Genomic DNA, 20,151 nt, shown 5'->3' with positions numbered 1-20,151 from the left:
TCCCAGAGATTATATCGGTGCTGTGTTCCTTGTTCACCAGAGGTTTGGTCCAGCTGAGCTGGGAAGGTGGTGAAAATGTTGTGAGATCAAACTTTCTCCAAAGATGTGGGGCAAAATTCACTAGTAACATAAATTAGGTTGGTTCATGTAATTTACATATAGAAAACTCTCAGTCCATAGTGGGAATTTCAAGTCTGACTGAAAGGAAAAGCTGAGGCCTGGAAGGATAGCTGTTGCATAGTGCATTCAATAACTCCATTTGTGAATACATAATTATTACCAATGAATTTCTTGCATATTATTGACAAAGGCACAGAAGCTGCTTTTTGGTGCTACTGACTTACCCATTGTCAAGTGTGAACTGGACAATTGTAGTGGCTGCTGCTCCCTTAAGAAATTGTCTAAGATTCAGACTTATTTGTATGCCCTGGCTTGCATCAATTAACAGTACAATCTTTTTGTTATGAAAATGCAAACATTAGTAGCCTGAGGGGTCTTGTAAATGAGAATATAAAACTATAATTTCAATTTCCCTTTAAGTACAAGAAAGCCTCTTTTTTTATTTGCTGCTACAATGATAAGTCTCAATTTTTGTTTATTTTTTTCTTCCTTTAAACACAAAATGGAATTTAACCCAGGGAACCAGCAGATCTGAGGATGTGGGAAGGCTGGAGCCAGCTGCTGAAATCTATGGGCTCCTCTTGGCATGGCCAGGCTCCGAAGGGTGTGGGGAAAGGTGGATGCTTGGCCCCACAGTGAAGGCAAGCTGGGATGTGCAGTGTGCCCGCAGCTGGCGCGGGGTTGGCCTCTCAGCTGGGGGAGAATTCCCATGTGAAGATTCTTTCCACTTGCTTCAGGCATCTGAGGAGGCTAAATTAGGCACCCGCACCTCTGCCGTGGTTAGGGGAAAGAGAGAAAGACCTTGAGATGTGTCCTCCACAGGCAGCTTGGTCCCCTGAGTGGGTGACTGTCACCATGGGGCACCATTTTGGGCCAAAACTGATGGTTTTGTGCTCAATGCCATGGGGTGATAGTGGGCAAAAGAAAGCTATCTCCTCAAAAGTGAAGTGGCACCTGAGTGCATGTTGCTGAGGCACAATGAAAGATTTGGAGGAACGTCCAAGGTCTGTTTTCCCTTTCTTTTTACACCGCACATATAAATGTAAAATATAAAAACAACCACTTTGCTTTCTTCCTCCCAGGCTGGCCCCGGTATGCCCAGGTATGTGTCTAAACAGATTCCTGGAAAACCTGCCCTTGCCGAGGCACAATCTCCAGCACTCCAGTTATAGTCTGAAGCTCCATGAAAAGCAGAAGGGGACCATTGTCATACCTCCCTCCCTGCCCTCCCTGCCTCTGCAAGCAGGGAAACACCAGGGATGCAGCAGGATATGTGCCTCAGCACAGGATTTCGCCAGCCAGTTGTTTGCCTGCACACAGATGAAAGGTTGAGGTCAAATACAACACCAAAAAATAAGAAGAAAAGTGGTTAGATACTGTCCTGAGCAGTTCCCTTGCATAGCACCACTCTTCCCACTGCCTGCACCCCCTGCTCAGAACTGTGAGCATCGCCATCCTGCCAGCTGGGGTTCCTGGGAAATCTTTCGTTTACTTCCTTGGTGATTTTTAATTAGACCAAAGGAACGATTAACCAACATAATAGTCCCTCACCCAACTCCCAGCTCTCTCATTACACTCATTTGTTGAAGGTGGTGCTGCTACAGTTCAGTGGAGGTACCCGGTGGGGTGGCACAGCCAAACTGTCCTTCAGCCCTGAGCCCAGGGTTGCCCCGGTGGGGTCTGCCAGAGTCTGTGGGAACCACACACACCATGCCCCCTCCAAAAGGCCCTGTCTCAGCACATGGAACAGAGCTAGAGGGCAGGAAGAAAAGACAGGAGAAAAATGTTTAAAGTTATTTGTTACTAGTTTTCTGCCCTTCACATTTTTCCCACCTTTCAGGAGTCCTCCAGCCTTGGATCGGCTGGTTGTTTTCCTTCCCGCCCTGCAATCCTGTATGAACGCTAGAGGCTCCCTCCCTCCTTCTGGTCTACGAGAAACTTTAGTTCCTAACTCTTTTTTTTTTTTTTAAACTTCCCTCAGGAAAAAAATGTGGAGTTAATTATCTATGTAAAATGTCAGATGCAGGAAAGGGGCTGTGCTTACTTGGATATCCCATCCGAAGCGAAGTGACTGATTTCCCCCCCCTCCTTCTTCTTCTTTTTTTTTTTTTTTTTTTTTCCTGAGGGGTGGAAAGGGCCTCGCGAAATAAAAGTGCAGGACCGAGCCGGTGGCTCCCAGAGCGGCCGGGGCGGGCGCGGCGGGAGCCCCCAGCGCAGCGCAGCGGAGCCCAGTGCGGAGCCCACCTGCCCCCGGGGCAGCATCGCCGGGCTCCTCGCCCCGCACCTCCTTCCCCGCGGACTGAGACCTTGATACATACATATACATAACATATATACACACTTTTTTTTTTTTTAAATCCTTCCCCCCGGCTTTTCCTCCAGGACTTTTTCCACCGCCTTGGGACACCCGCAAACTTCTCCCCTCGCTCCCCCTTTCGCCCCTTTGCTGGTGGTTTTGGGCTTGGTTTGGTTTTGTTTTGCTGTTTTGCTGCTCTGATTTTTTTTTTTCCCCTTTGGAAGACCCGCCTGCCTCTCGCCTCCCGTGCCCCACCGGAGAGGCCGGGAGCGGCTCCGGCGGCGCGGGCAGCACCTCCCCGGCGCACGGCGTGCGAGCCCCGGCGGCGCGGCGCGGCTTCGGCGCGGCACGGCCCGGCTCGGAGCGGCTCCCTGCGGCCCGGCACGGCCCGGCTCGGCTCGGCACGGCTCGCCCCGGGCGCTCGCCCCCGATAATGCAGAGCTACAAGTACGATAAGGCGATCCCGCCGGAGAGCAAGAATGGGGGCAGCCCGGCGCTCAACAACAACCCGGCCAAGAGCAGCAGCAAGAAAGCCCTGCTCATCTGCCTCGACTGCCTCTGCCTCGTCATGGGTGAGCAACCGGGGGGGCTCCGCGACCCTTCTTCCCCGCTCCCGGCACCCCCAGCCCGTCTCCCACCACCGAGAAAAACTTTTGGGAAAGTTTGGCGGCGGCGGGCGGGCAGAGCTCGGCCGTGCCTCGGCCGCTCTGCTTCCCAAACAAAAGCGGAGCGGGGCCGCCGGGAGAGCCGGGCCGGGGAGCGATCGGGCCGGACCGGGAAGCGCGGGTGGTCACCGCGGGAAACAGCCGGGTGTCCGCCGGGCACAGCAGCCCCGCACCCCGATCTGCTCAGTATTATCGATATTGTTTTATTTCTGTGTCGCTCCCCACGCTGCCGCACCCGGAGCGGCGCTGGAGGGTGGGGGAGCAGCCCGGCCAGGCGCTGACGGTGCGCAGGGGGCACTGTGGGCTCGGGGATGCTACCCCGGGGGTCCCCCCGCGCCGGGCCCCGCACCCCGGGGCAGGGTCGGCGGCACCTCGGTGGCGCCGGGGCAAGCTCCAGGTGGAGGCAGTGCTCTACGGCTGCTCCACCGCCCAGCCCGGGGTGACTCGTGTTTTGGTTAATCATGAAAAACAGAAACTCTTGCCGCTCTGGTTACTGTGTGTCGCTCGGGTGTCCGGTTTACCAGCGCTTCTCTCTTTCTCCCCTCGCCCCACTCGCACATCTCGCTAAACTCATTCCTTTAAAAGTTTAAAGTGCTCTCAGGCATCTCGCAGCCGCTGGCAGAGGTCTGGGTTTACCTGCCTGCTATGGCTTTTGGAGCTGCTTTGGTTTTTGGAGATGATATGGCATGGAAGGGAACTGTCAACAGTGTGTCTCCCAAAAACTTTTTGCATTCCAAAACATTACCCCTTCCATTGTGGCTGCGATGCTGAATATTTAATTGACAGACACAGGCAGGGGAAATCAACTGGCTTCCAACAAAGAGATTAATAACACAACAGCACGTGAGTTTAATACTCCAGACACCACAGTCTTTAAAACAATTGTTTCTGCTTAGAGCCCATTTTTTAAAGACTGTCAGTTTGATTTAATTTTTATGTAGTTTATTGATCATCTGGTGTATATTACGAGGCACTAATACATTAAGAAGAGGGGCATGGTTTTCTCTTTATATTCCCACAAGAATAGAGGCCAGTGCAGAAAGCTTCATCTCCTCGGATCTGGAAAAAATAAAAATACTTGATATCCCATATATCAAACTAATATAAGTAGAAACATAACTAGCTTGACTTACTTCACCTATTTAAACAGAAGGTTTGGATTCCTAGTAAAACAACTCCTAGGATCAGAACTTTTAAACTTTTATTTACGCAAGTTTTCCTAACTTGAGGCGTTCCTGGCATGAGTAGGTGCTATTTGAATGGGAAAAGGGTTTTGCTTCCCCTTCTCTAGACTAAGGGTCCTAAATGAAAAAGCAGTTAGTTGACATGTGTTATTCTACTTGTGATAGTTTGGGTAAACAGGACTTATCAAGCATCACTGGAAGGCATTGTTAGCAGGGAATAATGTGATACAGCAAAACTGTGATTGTTGCTTTGTTTCAGGTTACTACAGGTGGAAATTGGAAGGTAAACACCAGAGTTGGCTTGTTAAGGGTTTTTGGGTTTTTTTTGTTGGGGTTTTTTGTTGTTGTTCTGTTGTTGGTTTAGGGTTTTTTTAGGGTGAGGAGCATTTAAAAGTAAAAACATGAATTCAACAGCTTAGATCACTGTTTTAGATCACTGGCAGGTGAAGAGCATGGGTGGGACATGGTAAGGAAGGTGATTATGTGATGGATAGCCCATGATGTGTGTTTGGGGATGGATAGCCCATGATGCATGTTTGGGGATGGGCTTTTCGAATACACCCAGACCAGTAGTATCGGACCTGCCAGTGGATGACTGGGCATGAATTGCTGTGAAAGCAGCTGCCCCACTCACAGGAGGTTTGGCTTGCTCTTCTCTCTGCCTTTTGCTAGGGAAGACTATGAGCCTATAGTTTCCAAGCACTTGATTTCCATTTTCTCCCTTTCTGAGCTTGTAAAAAAAAAAAAAAGAACCAAAGAAACATTTGGAAAGTGGAGAAAAAGGTGCCCTAGCTGAATCCTTCCTGTAAGAGAAAGCTGGACAGGTACAAGTTAGTGGGTATTTACATGTTCTGGGGGGGGGGGAAAGAGTCCTATGTAAGATAATGAGGAGCACAATTGGATGAAATAACTTCTTTTAAGGCGGAGGGACTCATCTAAGGTCTTCTACTTGTGCATGTAGGCACAAGGCCAATGGCCTCCAGTGCAGTTAAACTGAGTTACGCCTCTTGAGCAGCTGCCCGAAGACATTCACAGAAGCAGGAAAACAGAAGGCTTTTTCCTCATTTGAGGACCACTTTAGGAAATGTTAAAACTGGTCATTTGATTTGCAGAGGCCTATGACGCTGCACTGGCTTCCACAGCAGGTACTGCCATAATTTGGACCTGAATTGGTTTTCTCTGAGGGGAAAATGAAAAGAATGAACTATGGCTGAAATGTCTTTCAGAAATGACACACTCTTTGTGAGGCTGTAGATGTGTACAAACCCTTTGTTTACACACAAATTTAAACAAATTACCCAGAAGAAAATTATCATAAACATCTAAGAAAGTCTGAATTAGTAAAGCAGAGCTATCAGGAGCTTCCTTCAGCTTTAATTTGGCGAGAGTTGTTAGAAGGATCCACTCTTGTCTTTCATCTAAAAGTAGTACAATGGTTATCTTGATAGCAAATGCATAAGAGGAAGATTTTTATCTTCTTTTCTTGAGGATCTTGGGGAGCAGAGTCATGGAGCCATTGCCAGAAGAGCACTGCTGGTGGAGTAAGTTGGATGAAGATCCACTGAACCAGACCTCCAATTTCTCCTGCATTTCCAACTTGAGTTGAGTTGGCAGGGAGCTGGATTTTATTGAATAACCAACCTACTCTTCTAATGAGTGCACTTGGCAGGCATAAATCCTTGGTTTCTTGCATGAACAAGAGGTTTCATCACCAACACTGTGAACTTCCCAGAAATTCCACGTCTGCACTTAACTCAGTAAAAAAGGCAGAAAAGAACTGAGTGTGCATTTATTAATAAAGCAGGTCATCCGAGGGGGGAAAATAACTTTCTCCATCTGCTTCCTCCTCTCGGGAGGGCTCTATTTAGAGATTTAGAAGATACTTCCTGAAATTGTTAGGGCCACAGGCGAGCTTGGTGGTGTGGAAGAGTCCCTGCTGCCCTGTCCCTGTCTCACTGGTCACTGCAACACATCTGAAAATGCGATTGAAGAGCTGGGTGGGTCTGAAGCTGCCCCTGCTGAGCCGGTTGGTGTCTTCACATTGTACAGCTGTGGGGAACTCTGAGCTGCAAAACAAGAGGCATGATGGGAGGACCTCACTCCACCTTCATCTGATCATCCTCAGCCCAATTGCAGCCTGTCCCTTTGCCAGCAGTTCCTTGCAGCTCTTTCCTGGAGCATGGAGTTGTTAAGGGGGGTAACTGGGGTGACTCTGGCTGGGGCAGGTTCCATGGGGCTTTCCCCAGTACCTTGGGGTTTTGCTGCCCAGATGCAGCACTGCACAGAGCTTCTGCAACCAGCCACCAACCTCTTCCTGATGCAGGAGATGTAGGTCAGGTGGGGAAAAGCCTTCTGCCTTGACCCTTAAGGTGGGATGTTTGGAAGCCTGGCCCCACAGATGTAGCATCTAGGGTTAAATTTATTCCTCTCAGACCTGCTTTTTTCCCTTGGCAGGGACTCCCTGTGCTCAACAAACTCTGAGCAGCCACCTGTGCTCTGCTGATGGGTGCTAAGTCAAGCGTTTAATCTCAGAAGAGGGGAAGGCTGTGTCAGCAAGGGCGATAGGGCAGATGAGGGTCTTCAGTAGCTTGTATTTGTGCAGCTTGCGCAGGTAGAACAGCTTCCAAAAAGTCTTGCTTGTGCCATAAAATAGAGGGATTTCATCTGGCATACCTGCTTCTGAGGCTTGTGGAATTTGGCTTTATGAGAGCATATGTTTCAGGCTGGTGGGATGTAAACTGCACATAATTTACTGCCCTTCTTATTTTCTGCCTCTAATTTAATTTTCTCTCTTCTGTCAATTCCAGTTAATCTGTACAACACAAGTTTTACTGCCTTGCGGAGGTTTTTGAAGCAACAGATGGATAGACCTCTTACAACCTTAATATCTCTGCAACTTTCTTACAAATTTAGCATCTCCTCTTCTGTAACAAGCTTGATGCTAAAATGAACTTTGAAAGTAAATATTTACACTAGCTGGACCTTGACATGTTTATATAAGTGGGGATATAATCTTATAATTTGGGCTAACAATTTAGATTACTATTAACTTTCCTCTTCTGTGTAGAAAATTGTATCATCCTCCAGCTTTCAGAACAAAAAGGATTTAAGCTCTGCCATGGACCCTGTCGCTTCATCACAAAAATTGGTGCAAACAGGCCTGGGATTGTCATTTAAGTGTAAGGAGTGGGAGGAATTAAAGATGAGGGGTGAGGTTAGAGTTATTTGGATGCTGTAAAGCTGGATTTGATGAGCTAAGCAACTTTACTTTGTTTGGGTTGGGGTTGTTGTTTTTATTTTTGAGACTATCCTGCTGTGCAGCACTCACTGGTCGTGTAGGTAACGTCTTTCTATACACCTGAAGAAACTGCTGAGCCAATGATTTCTGGTTTTCAGCAAGGGACAACAAGACCTGACTGTACTAAACCAGCTGGACAGTCCCAACCCCTTGGTGTTGCCTTCTCCATGCTGTGTCTTCTCTGTGGTGGGGAGGACTGAGTCCATACCACATGCAAGAAGCTGTGTGGGTGGAGAGTTGTCATCATGTTTTGGGCATCCCTAGATGGGGTTTGGCCGTTGATGTTTATGTATCACTTAATACCTGTAGGATCTCTTGGTGGCCATGAGCTCCTTGCGAGGCAGCAGGGATGGCTGGTCTGGAAATGCTTTGGCAAAGGCAGGTTGGCAGAAGTGGCGTCTTGGCATGGGGTTGTGCAGTTAGATTCTACCATGACTTGGGAGTAAAGGAGCTTTATTTGAGCCTTGGGAAGCTTCTTATTAAAGCAACAGTCAGGATCTAAGTGCAATACCAATCTGTAGTTTGGTGCCTCTCCTGAAAGACCAAAGGAGCCAAAGATAACTGGAAGTAAAGACAAGAGAAATACTTTGGAGGTGTTTAAAATCCACTTTCTTTGATTTGCTTTGTAAAAACAAGAAAAAAAACCAACACCAAAAAACCAACCAACCTATCAAAAGGAGATTAGTGACAATTATACTTGAGGTGTTAATTGCAGAACAAGGAAATGCTGTACCTATGGCAGACTGAGTCCTCAGGGGTATAAATGTGCTGGCTTTCCTGAGTTGGTGGAATTTGGCGAGCCTGAAGATGTGTCTCCAGGAAAAGCAGGATTACGTGCAACTGCTTCATGGCCAGAAGTGCTTTGAATCCTGTGTACCTGCTGCTGAGACAGGCAGGAGATGGGATCACAATTACAGCAGATGACATTTTTTAATTGTCTGTTTGTAGTGAGCACAGAAAATAATATAAACATCACTCCCAGATCAAACGGATTATTTTTATACCCTTTAAATCTCAATTTAATATGCATGCCTTTCTTAGGCTGTTTTGGTCTGACTTTGTTTGTCTAGATACAGGCTGACGGTGTATCTCCAGATGCTTGTGCCTCCATGTACCGCCCAAAAATGGTTTGCATACCACAGCTGGGGAACCCTCACACGGGCACCGTCTTGCAAACCAGAGCTCCTCTTCAGCGCCTGCATCTGAGATAGGAAAGGTGTTTGTGTGTTTCCATCTCTGTCTGAAATTACTTAAAAGAGGAGGGGGAGGAGGAAAGCCCCAGCTCTGCTCCACGGCTCACTCTGGCAGAGCAGACTCCATCCTGTCCGCTTCGTTCATACAATACTCCCACTTCATCCATGGCAATCCAGAAGGGACCGTTGTGGTCGCCCGGTCTGCCTGCGCCTCGAACAAGGGCTGCCTGTTGAACGGAAAGGCAACAGCCCTCAAACCCTCCTATCCCAGCATCCACACAGCCGGTGCTGGGAACAGCGGCTTCCCTGGGCATCCTGGGGTCTGTGTCCCGGCAAGGGGGGCAGCAGGAAAACCCCCTCCCCAGGGCAGCTTTCTCTCCTGCAAAGCAGGATGACATCTGGGGTCTGGTACAAGTGCTGTCATATATTTACTTTTTTTCTTTCTTCCTTTTTGTTCTGTCTTAGGGCCTTGGCTTCTGCAGTTGTGTTGGGTTCTGTTGATAGGTCAGGTTTCACATTTAAAACAAAAAAAAAAAGGCTTAAAAATGAGAATGATAAAGGCTCAACAAAAGAGGAGAATTAAAGAATTAAAGAAATATAAGGCTTATTTTGTAATTATAATATCTGAAGTCACCATTCTGAATACACTTCTGTGTTTCCACCCTTTCTAATATGTTTGGAGGTCCTGCCTGTTCCCAGCCTTCCATCTGCCTTTGCAGATACCGCGGCTGGATGGGCCTTGCCAAAAGTTGGGAAAAGGGTGCCCTATCTGTCACATCTCTTCATGGATCAACGTGGCCCCTTTCTCAGAAGGGCATTCGTATCCCTTTCAAAGCCACCCCATCTCCATTTCACCCTCTCCCATGACATCTACCTTGGAGAGGCACTACCTGCTCTCAATTTTAGCAGGTGGAAAGCTTCTTCATGTGGATCGGATGTCTGGCCTGGGATTGTGTTGAAGCAGCTGTTGGGAAGTTACGCTCAAGAATCCCTTCTTGCCTTTTAGCTGCACGCAATGGCTTAGTTGCAACAGTGGGATCAGGATCAGCAGAAGCTGCTCCAAAAGTTGGACCTGAGAAGGCAGAACATCATCAAAAATGGGGAATTCGAAGTGTCTTCATACAGCTTTTGATAAAAACAGTTAGATAGCTTGTCTTAAGCATAAGTTTGTTAGCAAGGGAATGTATGGATGAATTTGAAAATTAGGTTTGTCCTGGCAGGTTTCTAAGTATCAGAAATTCCTATGGACTCCATCCTTTCAAGTCAGTCACGTAAGTGGGCTTGTTTTTCACATGTGTTGGATGTTTTGAAGACAGAGGGTTGAAAACAGACTCTCTGCATCAAGTAAATGTTATAAGCAGAACATGTAATTTAACTCCAGAGTTTCTGATACTCTGAAAATGCCTGTGCTCTTTATGCTGTGTGTTCTTGTTCCAGCCTTGGATGTTCCTTGCCTGCAGATTGCATCCATATATGAGCTTGTTTTATCAGAGCATATGGTGCTCTCCATCAGAATTTGGCTGGGGCTGACAACGAAAGCCCAGATGAAACTGCAGTTGGTCTGACAGTGATGGTGGCACTGACTCACTGGAGAGTGTTCATAATCCTCTGGTACTTTCCCATAGATTTTCATCCCTTGCCCAGAAAAACATGAAAGTGTGTTGATTATAGCACAGAGAAGCTTGGGAGATGCCTCCAGCCTTTCTGATAAAACATACCAGTGGGTTTAGATTATGATGCCTGGGAGACACAGCGAATTAAGGCTGGATTGGCATTGCTGGGCTCACTCAGACCTTGCCCTGAACACCAAGGTAGCTGTGGCATGGAGGTGTCCTTCACTGCTTTGTGAGTTTGCAGATGGCAGCTGCACTTCTTAGAGCCGCATCACCTTTACTGGTTGGCAGAGCTGAGAACAGTGTGGTTCTTCCTTCCACGGCTCTAAACAGAAAAAGTGAAAGTTACTGGTTAGTGGTTTTGGGCAGCCATCCCTCCTGAAACAAATGATGCTCCCTCAGAGGTCTCACTTCTTCCAGCAGTGTCAGCACAAAGGGAGCAAAGAGCTGCATGGCATCCTGCAATTAGCTTTCACCTGCTTTTGCTGTAAATTAAGTGCAGCCATTTTTGAAAGTTTTTACAGCAGTGCCGCTGTGTCCGATCATGCATGTGCTGGAGACAGGCACTGAACGTAGATATTACTTACATTGCTGTTAATTCAGCGTGTGCTTACAGAAGCTGAGATATCATCATATGCCTCCAAGTGTCCAGCCACTGAATTTGAAAGCCAGCGTGCCAAATGGGGTCTGGGCTTCCTATCATCCTGATGCTCAGCACACTACTTATGACCCCTGATTTGAGGTGGTGTGATGGGCCTTCCTTTAAGCCTGGCTGCAAGGCTCAGCCTGAGGCTGGCTGGAGTGAATAGGCAGCCCAGCCCTGGTTATCATTCCCACTGATGCTGACAGTGAGGTCTTTGCTCTGGTCTTTGTAGCAGCACAGTGGCAGTGGCAATCAATCGCACATCCCAAGCATTTTGAGGGCTTCCAAGGCTTTTCTGCAAAGCCCACCACTCTTTAAAGTGTTAGTTTCCAAAGGGAAAATCAAAAATAGTGTGGCAAAATGATGATAAGCAGGTCTGGTCAGTGATCACTGGGTACATTTATGTTCTGAGTGATGCTCACAGAGTAATTTTGGATGGCTGCTGAGCTGATGGCAGGCAGCAAAACTCCTTTGAAGTTGATAGCTGTGAATCAGTTTGGTGTTAGCAGGTTTCTGAAGCGGCTCTTTGATCACTGATCAGATGGCCCTTGCTTTTTGGGGAGCTGCTTCTCTGTTTGACTGCTGGGTTGAAGCCCCAGAGGATCCCTGTGCCAGGATGTGAGCCTTGCTGCCCTTGGTCCTGCCCAGGCAAGTCACAGAGAGGTTTGTGCCTCTGGGAGTTTCTAATCTAAGGAGACAGGGAGCATGAAGAAGCATCACCTCCATGCGTGGGCAGGGTGCTGGAGCCCGGGGAGGGCACACTTTGAAGGCAGTGTTTCCAGTACAGATGCACCCAGGTGCCCAGTGGGGCTTTTGGAGCTACTGAGGAACCTCTAATTCTTTGCTGAATTCCTCATTGAAACTGCAGACTTCAGTGCCTCTGCCAGTCCTGCCGGGCCATCACCAGCCTTCCAAAGTATCTTTTGAAATCAGATCCTCAGCAACGCACTACTGTGGAGGAGTCTGTGGCTGCCAGGGCTTGGGCTGAAGCATGTCCCTAGGACATGTGTGCACCTGTCCTGGAGCTTCCCACCCTAATTCCTGCAAAAACTTCCCCAGGTGGCTCTGTTCCTGTGCTTCTGTGTTCTGCAGAAAAGTGAAACAATCTTGGATTCACCCGTTGCAGCGGGAGCTGGCTTGTCCTTTCCCAGATAAGAGCTGAAGTTTTTCAGGTTAATGATTCAGAGGAAAAGGTGCACTAAGGCATCTGCCAGTTGATAATACATAACACAAATGGGTAATTCTCACAGGAATGGCTTGGAGGGGGCTTTATCCTACTCATACTTGCCAGGCTAAGAAAAAGATTCCCTTTGTTGCCTGATCAGAAGAGGATGTGCTTTTAGTAGAGGCCTCAAGAGGGTTTTTGTAGATTTTTTTTCTTATTAATTCTTATAAAAATTTGCAACATTTGTTACTATCTCCTCAAATAATTCTTTTTTTCCCCTCCATAATCTGGGCCAGATATTTTTTCATCCAGCGCTCCTCATTTCTTGACCATCCCTGCAGCTTTAGCATGCAGCTGTCATTCTGCTGCAGCTCCCACAAAGCAGCTGAAAACCAAGGTAACAGCAACATTTTGAGTGAAGGGGATGAAATGTGGGATAGGTTCAGCGTATTTCTTTGTCATTGTTGAAGTCCTATTCAGTCTGGAACTGAATAGGAGGCTGATTAGCATGTGGAAGCATTTCTAAAGCATTGGGCTGTGAGGATTGGGTGCTTTGATTTTTTTTTCCTTAAAGGAGAAGTTTTGTGGCATTTATTTTTCTGACTGAGCTGGTATGAATCTTTGTCAAATGCAAAAGCCATAGAAAAGCCAGACAGCATTTTGGAGAAAGCCTGTTTTGATAAATCACCATGTGCATTTGCACAGAGGTTTTCCAGTGTGTAAAACTCTCAGAGCTACTGCAGAATCTAGGCACGCAGCATGTTTAAAACAGCCAGAGAAGTGGGATAGGGTTTTAGATATATCTAGATTGTGGATATAACAACAGGTACTTTGCCTTTGCTCTCGCTGAAATTGTCTGCAACAAGTGGGTATTGTGTCCACAGTCTGAAAATCCACCTGCTTAAATACTCAGCATTTAGCTGTCACAGAGAAAGATGTAACTCTGAGGTCGATTAAAAAGCTAACTGCCAGTGAAAAACAACTTTCCCCCCATGAAATTGTTTCAAGTCCTGGGCCTGAGGCTGTTTTTGAAGAAAAGGGTTGACTTTCCCTTTAGTGTCTGGGTGATGTGCCAGGTTGACATTCCCATTACACTCCCTTGCTGCAAGATCTGAGTGGTAACTGAAATTATTGCTTTGGTACCATTTGTGGGTCTCAGCTGGGTCTGTGCTAGAGCAGAAGTCCTGCCTTGGGAGTACCATATCTCTTGCCTTTTGTGAGAATGCAGGATTTTGGGGTGCTTGCAAGCCCCAAGGGAGACAGGAGACCCTGTTGCATGTTAGGGGCTGTATGGATGTAGCACATTTGTGCCCTGAGCTTGCAGAGAGAGTGGGCAGTCCAAGAGAATGCATTTAATTTCTCTGTACAGTGAGTGGCGGACTTGAGGTCCATCTTGAGGACCTCAGTGAGTGGTGGATTTGAGGTTGCGTGGAAAGCTCATGGCAGTACTTGGGAGTCAAACACTCTCATAATGCATATATTGTCTAGACCCTTTGCCTGGGTTTCTTTGATGCCTTGTCTAATTTTCTTTCAGTTATTCCAGTTGAGAAAAAATGGTCATCTCACTGGTGTGCCTTAATGTCATAGGACCCTAGAATGGTTTGAGTGGAAAGAGATCTTAAAGTCCATATCATTCCAACCCCCTGCCATGGGCAGGAACACCTTCCACTAGACCAGGTTTCTCCAAGCCCTATCCAACCTGGACTTGAAAAATTCCAGGGATGGGGCATCCACAACTTCTCTGGGCAACCTGTTCCAGTGCCTCACCACCCTCTGAGTAATGTCAGCTACTGAAGGCTGATTAAAGCTATTGTTTAATTAAGGAGAACTTAGCTCCTATGTTCACAATTCATGATTAAAGGATCGTTTGAAGTAATTCTGCAATACTTTTCCTTCCCTCCCCTTCTCTCCTTTATCATGAAGAAAGTTCCTAGCACTGTACGTGCCCCAGCACCGAGGGTTGAACGCTATTACGGGACCGCAAACCTGCTGGCAAATCTGGCTGCTGCCAAAGGCATCTGAACATTAAAAAGCCCTGCAGAGGGGTGGAAGGGAGTTCAATCTCAGGATACGCTGATTTGGAAAGCGAATCCAAACAAAGAGGCTTTTCAGCAGAGGCTGAGGCTTGGCTTCTCTCAAGGGCAGTTTGGGCTTGGGGAAGCATCCGGGAGGCGGCGAGCGGAGCAGGAGTACATGAGCTGGATGCTGCGTGGTGTAAGGTTTCCCAGCACAGCGTGGTTTTGTGTTACAGGCTGGGGAACTGGCTGTAAGCACTCCTCTCCTTTCTTTTCTTTTTTTTTTTTTATTCCCCTCCTTTTATTTCTGTTGAAAACAAAGGAGAGGTTTAGGCCTTCTTTTTTTTTTATTTTAATAAAGGTTCCCATCTCCTGCAGGTTTGGCGATGCCTCTCACTGTTGATGCTGGAGGGGGACCCACTGGTTACTCTGACCTGGAGAAAGCCTTTGCTGGGTCCCACGCTGGCCTCACAGGGATGTTTTATTTTGCACAGAAAGCTCAGCCCTCTCACAGGCTCACTGAGAGCACTCTGGCAGGAGACAGTGTTCCTGAGGGGACAGACACCTCGTAAAGGAGTTTGGCTCAGATAAGAAGTGAAATGAGGTGTATTCTGGGGCACCTTCTTCTCAGCAGGAGGCATGCAAAGTGGGGAGTGTGTCTGCCAAGTCCCCTGTTCCCATGGCAGCCCTCTCCCTCACTGTGACACCTCTGGTGCCACCACATTCCCGAGAAGTGCCAGGAAGAGCTGAGCAGGGAGGAGGTGCTACCAACCATCCCAACCAACCAGTTGGATTTTTTTTATAGGCGCCAGATGGTTTTAATAGAGGAAAGCTGAACTTCTTATGACCCTTCCCCACAGACGTTGTTTGTTGTTTTGTAATTGTGGCCAGGACAAAACCCTGCCCCAGAACCTGCAATGAGTGGAGAGTTTGGTGCCTGGTGCCTTCTTCTCCTACCCCACCATAAGCCTCCCCATTCCTCCATGCTCCTCTGCCTGCCCTGCCTCCAAATGATCTGAAGGAAGCTGCTGGGCATGGAAAACTTGAGGCTTTCCACCAATCCCTGACTAAAGAGATTAGCAAGAGTACAAATTGGGAGAAACCAAAACATCTAAAAGCAAAGTGCAAGGAAGCAATAAAATGTCAGGCCATGTTTTCCCTTCTAGTTGATTAAAAATTCTCCTGATAAGCAAGAAAGCTTTCATGGTTGGACAAGACCTGTATTGTGTCAAATGCAGTGAAAGGTTTATTAGAAGGATAAAATGGTGTGGGTTTTGGGCTGTACTTGCAGCCCTCCTGGAATTGTTATCCCCCGGGGCTGAAGGCCTTATGCAAGGGTCTTGGAGCAAAAAGTGTGATGGAGAAACTGCTTCTCCTATGGAGAGAGGAAGATGTATGGAAATGGGGGTGTCTGAAGGGGAGAATGATACAGATTGGTGTCTGTGTGCTGGACCACTGTCAGAAAGGTTAACACAGAAATTGAATACTGGGGGAAGTTGTATGACAAAGATAAAGGAAGAAAAACAAAAGCCACCAAATTACTGCTAATGAGGGTCTCTGGATGCTATATGTGTATCCATAATGCATCCAACACCATGACTGAGTGCGTAGCTGTCCTGTGGCTGGGATAATTTCTTTAAATTCTCTCTTGCTGCCCATGTTTACAGTCTCATTTCTGCCCAGGAGCATCAAATTTCTAGTAAATCTAAAATCATGCCCGTCTCATGTGCCATTCATTTCTTGGTGGCTTTAAGGACAAGAGGCCATTGAAATGCTGAAGACTGAGAGGAGGGGAAATTCGGTGGACTCACCTTGACTTTTGGAAAGTAGAAAGTCAAGCAGAAGAAGGAAATGAGGACTGGCTCTCCTTTTCTCCATGGGAAAAACATCAGCATTGGAAAACAGTGTGCTTGGAGGTCTGCTCCAGGTCAGTGCCAAGATGCTCCACTAGGCCCATGGTTCCCCCGTAGCCTGAGAAATCTTCTTGGGATGAAACACAAGACAAGAATGACAAAGCAGGAAAACAAAAGGCTCACTTCCATGCTGTTGTGTTTGACTTCCCAAGGTTTTAATTGCCAAAGGCTGCACTGAGAGCCAGCTGGCTGCAGAGGGATGCAGATCTCCAGTAAGAAAAGCAAAGGGATGCAGATTTCAAGTAAAAGAAGAAAGACTTTCATTTTTTTTTTTTTTTTTTTTTTTTTTTAGAGGAGCTAATAACTGTTATGTTTTCCTGCAGGAGATGCAGTTTTGTGTACGTTTCCCCTCCAAAAAATGAATTATCATTTTTAGGTACCTGTTTCCTCAGCTCCTCCAGCTGCTGTTAAGCTCCTGCTGTTATTGTTTTACTACCTGTAGGAGTAAGAGGATGCAAGCAGCAGGAAAGGCAAATATGGAGGACAAATTGTACCTCAATTTTAGAATTTTCTCCTTGGAGCAGAAAACTATGCTTTATACAAAGGTAAAATACAGTAGGTGGTTTAACTTGGAAGCCCTTGGCCAATGCACCGAGAGATGTGCATTTCCCTGCAGATGTGGTACACAGTGACAGCAGGATCAGGCCCACCAGTGTGTGGCCTGGGAACAGGCTGAACAATCCCAATTTTACTGCCAAACCCACATTTTTGTCTGATAACTTGAAGAGAATCAAAAAAGGCCAGCTTAAAATAATAATAATAATAAAGCATGGGATACTTGGCACGCCAGTTGTATAAATCCTTACATTAGCTACCTGTGAATCATCCAGCAGCACGTTAATTGGTACCCCTCAATAGATGAGGAGTTGGCATCAGGTCTGCATGTAATTACAAGCCACACACAGAAGGACACAGGCAGCTAATGAACTCCTGCCAAACTCCAGCTCCGCTTCTGCGGCTTTTGAAGTCCGCTGGTCTTTCAGCGTTTTGTATAGTAAGCACTGAAAGGCATCAAATCACTCCTTTGACCGTGTTTAGAAAGGGTTGGTTTGTTGAATAACCGAGTCCCTCCAAACTCCCATCTGAGAACTGGAGCATCTATAGGCGCCTTTCTCAACAGAGCAGTAAATAGGCTGGAAATAGAGAACACCCCCAAGGAGTTGCTGAGCTCCTGCCTCGCTGACAGGAGCCAGTGGGCTCTGGTTGCCATGATGGGCTGCAAGAAAAGAAACTATTTCCACTTAAAAATAGTTCAAAACAATCCTACCAATACAATGAGCTTTTTTTCCCAAGCCTCAGTGTTTAATACTGAGGCTGTGCAAAGTGGGGTTCGGAGTTTCACATGGATCTGCAGTTGCATCGGTGTTCTGAGGGAGGTAGTTAAAAGGGTTTTTGAAGGGTTTCTGCCCCATTGGGAGGGCAGGTTTTCGTGATGCTGGATTTGGAAGGTCGTGGTGCTTTTTAATGGATGCTTTGTTGCTGGGATCAGATTTGAGCCTGAACCCTTATCTTCCTCTTTTCATGTCTGAGATGACAAAAGGAGTAGTTGTTGAGATAAAAACAATTTCCATGAAAACCTGTGATTTTCAGGCAAACATACCAGGCGGGCTTCATGGAAGTACCATGGTGAAGAGGAATAATGCAGCTTGGCACGAAGCCCTTCAAAAAAAAAAAAAATTAAAGGGAGGAAACAGAAGAGCCTTTGTCAAAATTAACTGCAATAAAGAAAAAGAGACTGCTATTCCCTTGGGCTTCTTTAACCTTTTTTCCTCAATTTATTCACACGTTCCTTGACAGCAGGGCACAGCATTGTTACAGGAGGCTGGAAAGGGAAATTGGGAGTTATCCATTTTGGATTTTAAAAGGCATGGTACATGTTGTGTCCCTTGAGTCAGTGTGAATAGAGGCTTGGCCATTGCCTGTGCCAGTCAGATGTGGCCCAATTTATACTGTCCCGTAAGGAAATGGGGCTATGAAATGTCACCTGGCTGCAAAATGCAGCTGTCAAGGGGAGGTTTGGGCTGTGCATGGGAAAGGGGCTGGTGTGACACTGTGTGTGACAAGGGGGATGTGTCCACTGTGGCTGGCCCTGTGCTTGCAGAAGAGGGTGGTGACATTTTCAGTGTTGCTATTACACTGCTGCATCACCTGGATTTGCAGAGTTTTCAGTTTCTTAGCGGTATGAAAGCACCCAGAACTCCAAGATGGTGTGCAACATGGAACCACGCTGTCCCCAGAAAATCTGTTTGACTTCTAGGGACATGAATAATTCATAGGGGTGTCATCCAGGGGCAGATAGGGTCAGTATAAGTAAGTTCTTGTGAGCAGTATAGGGTGGACACCTCTGTAACTGCAGGTGATGTCATGTCTCTGAAGTATCCCGTTCACAGTTGTTTTCCATCAAAGAAACACAAACTTCTATGGATAGCAAGGTGGCAGCAGGGCCAAGGCAGCAGCCTCTGCCTTCCACCTGCAAAATTTCCCTTCCTTGTAGTACAAAGCTATTTTAATTAGGTGCATGATTTTTTTTTAATATTACCTGACTACCAGTGCAATCTCAGTTATATCATGTATTGCTCTATATTAGGATGTCACTCTCTGTAGTAACTGCAATCAAAACACAGGGAAGCCAGAAAAGTGATAATATTATGCTTTTTTTAACCTATTGGTGAACAGGCAAAACCTTACTGAGATCTGCTCGAGGGACCACCGAGATCACCCCCCCATCACTTTAGGGCCCTTTGGATCACTTCCACCCACGCTCACGTCTCTTTGCCTTTCAGCACTGTGTGCTGTGCACTATATCCTGGAAACTCCACCAAATCGCGACTACCGAGGGGGAAAAGTTTCATTTCCAGTTAATCAAGGGAGTTGTGTAATACCATTTTCTCCTGGGGAACTTCCAGAAAAAAGAAAGGAGGGGAGGGAAAGGGGGGTATTACATAAAGCAAGTATATTAAGAGGAAATAAATTATGAATTAAAAGTGATTAGTGAACTTTCAAGGAAGAGGTCAGAAGTGCTTTTTGTAATACAAACTTTTTAAGCTTCCAGTGCTTGTATTGGGTTACAGAGTTATAACCCGGCCTTATTTGTGCAGGTGGCTGCTGCTTCAAATCCGAAGAAGGATTTTGCATTTACAATAGGTACATTGACAGAACTGGGTCAAAAAGCTACTGGTGGCAGGCATCAGTGCTGTGGCCAGGGGCTCTGCTGCCTCCTACACAGGGGCAGTTGCTCCTGAAAACGTGCTTAATTACAATGGCAGTGCCTGGCCAGGATGCTCAGGAATGAGGGAAGGAAGTTTGGGAAGTTCAGCAGATGAATTTTGACCAGGTTAACTGGCTTTATTTTTGCTTCAAGTGCTTTGCGTCTTTATTGATTTAAAAATAATTAAGAGGATTTTGTTGACTGCATCCCATTGGGTCCCCTTGCTCTTGTTATAGTTTGGGGTGGCTGTGCAAAGAGAAGGAGCCAGGGCTTGTATGTGGGGGTGTTGGGGGGCAGTAAGCTGAGATAAGGAATCTTTGCTTGAGATTTTATATATTAAAACAATGCCTACAGCTCACAAAACTTTCCTCTCGAATAGAAGTTGATAGAGTGGTCGGATGGGGCCCTGAGCAACCTGGTCTAGTGGGTGACACCCCTGCCCATGGCAGGGTGTTGTAACTGGGTGATCTTTAAGGTTCCTTCCAACTCAAGCCTTTCTATCATTCTATGAATCTATATGAGTAGAAAACAGAGTTGTTATTAGATGGGGAAATACTAGGGCTCATGCAGCCAGTGTGTGCAGGTGGATGAAGGGAGCAGACTCTTTGCTCATCCTTGCATCCATTTGACAGAAAACTCTTAGATTTTCCCCAAAGAAACAGGGTGTTGGGTTTTGGTGGGGCTGGGCAGTGGTCTGAGCCCTTCCTCGAAGGCTGAGCCCTGAGGAGCAATGGTGAGGCTTGTTCCAAACCCCACTGACCGGCAGAGTAAACCCTGTTCGCTTTGTTTGTAATTGAAAACATAATAGTCACCACAGTGTATTTTTCACACAATCTGT

At 46.8% G+C, this 20,151-nt stretch overlaps 1 protein-coding gene across 1 annotated transcript in view; it reads left to right on the top strand.

The window, feature by feature from the left end:
* The first annotated feature begins 2,806 nt into the window (after positions 1-2,806).
* PLPP3 (phospholipid phosphatase 3) overlaps positions 2,807-20,151 on the top strand; it is a 44,232-nt gene continuing 26,887 nt past the window's right edge. Inside the window, exon 1 of the mRNA XM_017805578.1 lies at positions 2,807-2,988. Coding sequence (XP_017661067.1) covers positions 2,850-2,988 — 139 coding nt within the window. The 5' untranslated portion in view covers positions 2,807-2,849. The remainder of the gene's footprint in view (positions 2,989-20,151) is intronic.

This window comes from Lepidothrix coronata, unplaced genomic scaffold, assembly GCF_001604755.1.
Source record: "Lepidothrix coronata isolate B3197 unplaced genomic scaffold, Lepidothrix_coronata-1.0 Scaffold12, whole genome shotgun sequence".
NCBI classification, from domain to species: Eukaryota; Metazoa; Chordata; class Aves; order Passeriformes; family Pipridae; genus Lepidothrix; species Lepidothrix coronata.
This window is presented reverse-complemented; position numbering and strand designations above follow the sequence as displayed.